The sequence below is a fragment of the Anoplophora glabripennis genome, unplaced genomic scaffold (assembly GCF_000390285.2).
Source record: "Anoplophora glabripennis isolate ALB-LARVAE unplaced genomic scaffold, Agla_2.0 scaffold13, whole genome shotgun sequence".
Lineage (NCBI taxonomy): Eukaryota > Metazoa > Arthropoda > Insecta > Coleoptera > Cerambycidae > Anoplophora > Anoplophora glabripennis.
Genome location: NW_019416478.1, coordinates 1,855,884 through 1,862,339, shown reverse-complemented (window position 1 = coordinate 1,862,339; position 6,456 = coordinate 1,855,884). Strand labels below are relative to the sequence as shown.

Sequence of the window (6,456 nt, the reverse complement as noted above, 5' to 3'; positions counted from 1 at the left end):
GAGTAAGTACTTAAAATTAAAATTAAGAGCTCAAATTCGGTGCGAATATTTTTTTCAGTGTTTCGTTAATGGAGCAAAGGAAAAAAATGTACGTTTCAAACGAAGCACTCTAATAAGGATATTACGGATATTACAGATTTCAGTGCCTTAAATTTTAACACTTATTTATAATAAATACGTTCTATCAGAATTTAAACTTTGTTGGAGGTATAATTTTCCACAAATTCCAAAAAAAAGCTAAATATGTAATGTTTTTTTAGCAAAAATTATTTAATTTTCACGAATGATACACTTCATGATACTGTTTAGTAGTACATTAAGCATTGAAAAAAAAAAAGTGTTTTACTAGTTCAATGAATTACATTTAATTAATTGTGAACCATTCTAGAATGACTATTATAAATAGTAATATTCGGTAAACAATAATTATTAACTAGTTGCTACTGCTAACGATACTTTTTATTAGACTATTTATTTTTTTTGTACCTTACTGCAGACATATTTCTTCAGGGAATAATAGTTTTATGTAAGAGAACATAAATACACTGTCCTGTTCAATAAGTTGTGGAAAGTAATCCTAAAACAATATTTAATAATGCGTTAAGGTCAAGTGAGTGTACAACTATTTGCAATCTGCACCTTTTTTATTTACTACGACAGCACTATTAAATTTTTATCAGTACTTAGTTGTATGTGTTATACAATAATTCTCAAAAAAATAATAGATCGAATCGTAATATAAATATTATTTTATAAATAATCAGAAATAGAAAAGTTAAATATTGCAAACCTAGTATCGTTTTGCATGCAAAAATTTTTCTTAGTATAATTCCACGTTTTGTTTTGATACTTTTATCAAAAATCGAAACGAAATGTCTTTCTAAGCTTTGATTAGGCTTTTTTTAGCGAGAATTCGTATGTTGTAGTAGAATGAAGAGAATTAAACTATCATATGACAACTAAGATAAAAAAAGATAGAAATTGTAACTACAAGTCAGATATTCACCATATTCATTCGCGAAAACAGCCTATTTCCATATTTGGTAATTATTTAGCATAGTGGCACCCTCCTAAATCTTCACAAAATTTGGATAGAATTTTGAAAATTTTTTTCTCAAAAACGATTCGACCGCACAAAAAAACTTCATGTTCGTGTTCAGCACCATCGAAAATAGGGGGTAGACAAAATTTTGTAAAAATTGGAGAGGGTGCCACTATAGTAAATAATTATTAATTACCCCATATTTGCATTTCAAACATGAATAAAATTTTTGAATGAAGAAGAAGGAGATCAATGAATTCTGAACTACTGCAACGTTTGGTCAAAATGATCCGGGAAGCTCCTAGTCATTCTTTTATAAAGTTTATAAAGGCTACGTAAATCGCGAATTGCGAAATACAGAAATTATTCTGATGGCTCGAGGTCGAATTGAGTAAAAATGTTTGCTTTTCATTGTAGAGTAGCTGTTCCATCTCGTTTTTTCAATAGTCTAGCCTTTAGCGTACTAAAGCTGCTTATGATGGCTTATTAGCTATCTTCATACAGTTTTTGCTGATCATAGGAAGGGGTCCTTTTTTCATTTTGAATTGGTGAAATAAAAAAATCAAAGAGGAAGAAGAATTAACCTCAAAAATTTACTTGGAATTTGAAAGTGAATTTAGTAAGATTTATAATTATTACTACAATTTCATTTAACACTTAAATACATTAATTTCAGGTGTATAAAATGTTTCCGGTGATGACAAATGCTTTGCTAAATGTTGCTAAAAGGGTAACTCAACATTCTAACCTGGTGACATCCGCTTTTCACGTACTAGCTAGGCAAAATTTAATAAACTCGACAGCCCCACGAAATTTATTAGTTCCTGTATCACAAAATCTTATACCATGTTGTGGATTTAAAGTAATGGGGAAGGTAAGGAGGCGTTGCAAAGACTGCTACTTGGTCCGAAGAGGTGAGAGAATGTTCGTTATTTGCAAGACACATCCCAGACATAAACGGATGTCGATGGTTAAGGATCCTAAGAATACTTGGATACTCAGTCATGCAACACAATCCAAAGTTAGACCGTGGTGATTTTTTTTAAAGATATGGTGAATTAATTTATGAAAGCAGTTTTAATTTCAATAAACCAAATGTTTTTCAGTACTATATGCTTGTTAAATTTGTCTTCGTCTAATAATTTATCCAAAATAGCGCACAAATACAAAAAATGTTTGTATAAGAGAAGGAAGTTGTGTGTAATAATTAGCATTTTAACACTTTTTTTTGGAGAATTTTGTGCAATTATGATTTGTGGTTTCAAAAATGTAATGATTTCCAAATATTCTGTTTAATTTTGTAATTGATCCAATTTCATCAAAAAGAATATAAAGGAATCTGGCACGTCTAAAAACAGCTTAGCGATATGCACTATTTAAATATTGAAATACAACGGAAATCATTTTTGGCATGCCTGAAATATGCTGTATATGCATAGATTTATAACGTATACAAATTTTCCAGTTGTGTTAAGATCAAAGAAATAATATAAAAATATTTACTATTTACTATACAATTTAAATGTTGCTATTTAGACAAAAAAAAATGTAGATTGAAATTTCATAAATTTGATGCCAAGGGTCATGGTGATGTTGGTGATGGTGTATGGTCATGGTCATCTTTTTTAGCGGTAAACTGCCACAGACCAGACAAAAAAATTTAAGACGGGGAGCTACATATAACCGGCGATTACAAATTCTTGATCAACCTAGCGAAATTATGTACTTAGTTTTGTACTTATTATTTGAATTGAAGATATACTGGTGCAAAAAAATTGAAAATGCTGCAAATTTTTTAAGTACAGTGAGTATTAATATTAAATTATTATATCCATACATTGCTTTCAGATATTAATTTTGCATCCATAAATTTATAAATACAGTTATAACGTATACATGATCAGTTTGGTGGTTGTTCACCAGCATCTCGTTTTCACTGTGAAAATTAAACTTCAATTTATTATTTTATTTGTTATCTTTTGTTTATTGCTAATAAGAAAATAAACAAATTTTTAGATACAGAAATAATGTAAATTGTATGCACAAATAAAAAATAAGACATTTCTGTCGTAGTTTCAATTGCGCAACCCGCAACTCCGAGCCATGTGATCTGTGCGCCGAGCTTCAAACACCAACTGCTGTTTCAGGGGAGGAGGAAGAAAAGTAGATTACTCGTGAGGGCCTTTCGATTTGTCAAAAATAGTAGCTATTAGTAGCTAATAGCAACTTAGAGTTACTCTGAACTGATATTAGTTGCTAATAGGTACTATTTTTGACAAAACGAAAGCTCCTGAATTGCTCCAATTGAAAGCGGTTCAGGTACGTCATTTAAGTTATTAGTTCTAGATCTGTGGTTTTAGAATCTTAATGGTCTTGAGGAATTGGCTTTTGGGCAATTTTTTTAATTTTAAGGGAAGAAGAAGAAGGAAAATGTTTAAATTTAATTTTATAGATTTAGGTTATATTTTGTATTCTACTGTAAACACAAATTTAAAATTTTACCTACGTGTTCTTAAACATAACAGAATTTTTTTTATCATGAATTTTAAATAACGTAAAAGCTCTTTCATAAGTTGTGTATCGAAATGTTTCTTGCTCATTGCAGTTAATATGTTTGAAAGTACGACTCATTTTGATTTCGATGATGATGTAAAATATAAATAACTGTCATTTAAATTGTATTTATCATTCCTCATTGCAGGTCATATTGAATACCTCCTTTAAACCAACTACTAGCAGTACGCAGTCGTCCCAAGTACCAAAAAGAGTTTGTAAGGAATTAGAACAGGAGAATTTCAAAAGGCTGAAATTAGACGATTCTATTAGTGCCATAAATAAAAGTTTAACTAAAGATTTCTGTATTCAGAGACAAATATGTGTTGACTCTTTTAATTCACCTAACCGAGTGGTAAGAAGAAAATTTCCTGGACCAGCCGGACTTTTACCCGAAATAGGAGCAGATAAGTCCATTTTACAACTCCTAAAAAATGAAAGATTGAAAACTGACAATGTCGAAGACGTAAGTTTCTTTATGGATTTTTATAACATAATATAAATATGGATAATTTTTTGTAGATGCCCATTTTATCCCAACAAACCAACTCAGTTTTTGAAAATGGTCCATGGAAAGAAATGTGTAAAGATTTTCGTTGGCCCAATAGAGAGAATTTGGTTGAAAGATTTAACATAAAGTGGATCAAAAAGCAAGCATTGAAGCAACTTTTGAATCACAAGGCACCTTTTTTAGCAGCTATGATACAGAATTTAGATATTGTAGACGGGAAGATTCCTACCATTAACGTTATTTTAAAGGACACTACAGGTAATTCAACTTACATTTCTGTGTGTGGTTACATTGTCTGTGGCTTGTTCTTACGAAACCATAAAAACTTGACGCAAGAAATATATTTTATGTTTGTCAGTACACCGGGTAGGAATAGATGTGTATTTGTGATAATCAGGGGACAAAAGAAAGTTGACTTTATCTAACGAAGATACACACAACAGACAATCGTCGATTGAATAATTTTTAGATTAACGAGAAGAATATGAAGGTATTAAGCAGAATGCATGTCCAAACATTGGTTTATCGGTATTTATAGTAGTAGGTCACCGATTACCTACCATGTGCATGCCTTGTACATACATCATACAATACGATTCACAACTTTTCTAAAAAAAAAATTGAGATGTACAATGGATTTATATAAATGGCATAGTGTAAAAAAATATCAAAAAGGACAATTTGAAAATTCTTTGCAATATGTATGACACCACAGTAATACTCGATCAATCTGTGAATATCTTATAATAACTCTTTGGTGATATCGATATTATTTTTAATGGCGCGTTTCATATCCCAACATTTTTTTGGATAAATTGTGAATAACTACAAAAAACTGTCGTTATAAGCAGCGCCGTAGCTAGGGGCTGGCCTGCTGGGGCACGAGCACATTAAAGACTTTGCCAAAATTAAAACGCAAGCTTGGAGGGGCTCAAAATTCAAATCTTGCTCTGGGCACTCGTGAACTTTGCTGCGATATTGGTCTTGAGTTAAAAAAATGTAAGTTGTATTACAATTGAGATAAATTGTATAGCATTTACACCGCTTAAACCTATTTTAAAAACTGACCGTTTTCCATGTATTCTTTTTATTTTCAGGTGATATACGTGGAACAATATTACACAGTCTTTATGAAGAGTATTCCAGTTACTTCAGGATTGGTTCAGTATTAGTTTTAAAACATTTTGGAGTTTTATCCGCTGGTCACAACAACCACTGTTTGTCGATAACTCCTAACAATTTGATATCGATATACTGCGGCGAAGTACTACAAAAATTGTGTAACGAATATAGTTGTGGCGAAAATACAAGCAGGGATTCCATTAAAAAAGTTATAATTCAAGACTATAATGTGCAGGAGATCTTGAACAAATATAATGAGGACGTTCTAACCCACTCACAAGAGAAGCAAAGGAAGATTCCTTTTGGAAATAGCTCTGATGATGCTGGAACTAGCTTCGTTCCTAACGATAACAGTTCTTCTGTAGGTAGTAACTTATTGTTATCACATATAAGTCGTAAGCCGCATCGAAGCTGTGAAAACATATCAACTGTTGCAGTTAGTACTAGTAATAGTTGTGCTACAAATCGCGAGGAATTTAGTACCGCTCTAACTGATGTGGACAGAGATAAGAGCCCTGTGAAGAAGAAATTTAAATATAAGAAACATTTCAGTAGTCCTAACGATAGTAAAACAGGTGTAAGTGAAAACGCCATGTTTAATAGCGATAAGAAAGTAGATGGGGGTGTTAAAACTTGTGATAGTCTAGTTATAGCCACGAAACAGATTTGTGTGAAGCCTGATAATAAAGAACACACGGAAATCTGGAAAAATTTATTGGACGGTGTAGATACAGATTCACTCTTTGATGATTTTTGATTATGTAAATAAATTATGTATTTCTTTATTTTGTAATAAATACTTTGAAGCATGTATTCTTTTCCTTAATGCCCCTTACGTCATGTTCTCCTGATACCAAAAATAAATTTTGTACGAATTTATTTGGTAAAACATTTATAACTTGTGAGAATTCCTTCCTCCTGATCAGGATAGCAAAAAGTCAAAGAGGTATTTTGCCCCGCTTGGTAGAACAGAGAAAGGTATATTTGGAACCATATCTATTAAAAAAAAGGTACAGTTGGAACCATATCTGATGCTGTGCCCCATACCTTGTACACTTCATATTCTCCTGATACCAAAAAAAGATTTGATATGAATTTATTTAGTAAAATCATTGTAGGAGTTTGGACACTATTTTAACAGGATCGTAGAAGATCGAAGAGGTATTTTCAAGAAATACTGGTCCCAGTATGCTGTTGCTTTTACAAGCGCATTATGAAATAAAACAAC

General features: G+C 31.5%; 1 protein-coding gene across 1 annotated transcript; it reads left to right on the top strand.

Moving 5' to 3' along the window:
* The first annotated feature begins 1,907 nt into the window (after positions 1–1,907).
* Positions 1,908–6,037, top strand: LOC108904097. Its single transcript, XM_018706518.1, has 5 exons — positions 1,908–1,956; positions 3,306–3,361; positions 3,744–4,061; positions 4,118–4,364; positions 5,204–6,037. Exons 1-5 carry the CDS (start codon positions 1,908–1,910, stop codon positions 5,983–5,985), a joined length of 1,452 nt encoding a protein of 483 aa, XP_018562034.1. The 3' UTR covers positions 5,986–6,037.
* The last annotated feature ends 419 nt before the right edge of the window (positions 6,038–6,456 follow it).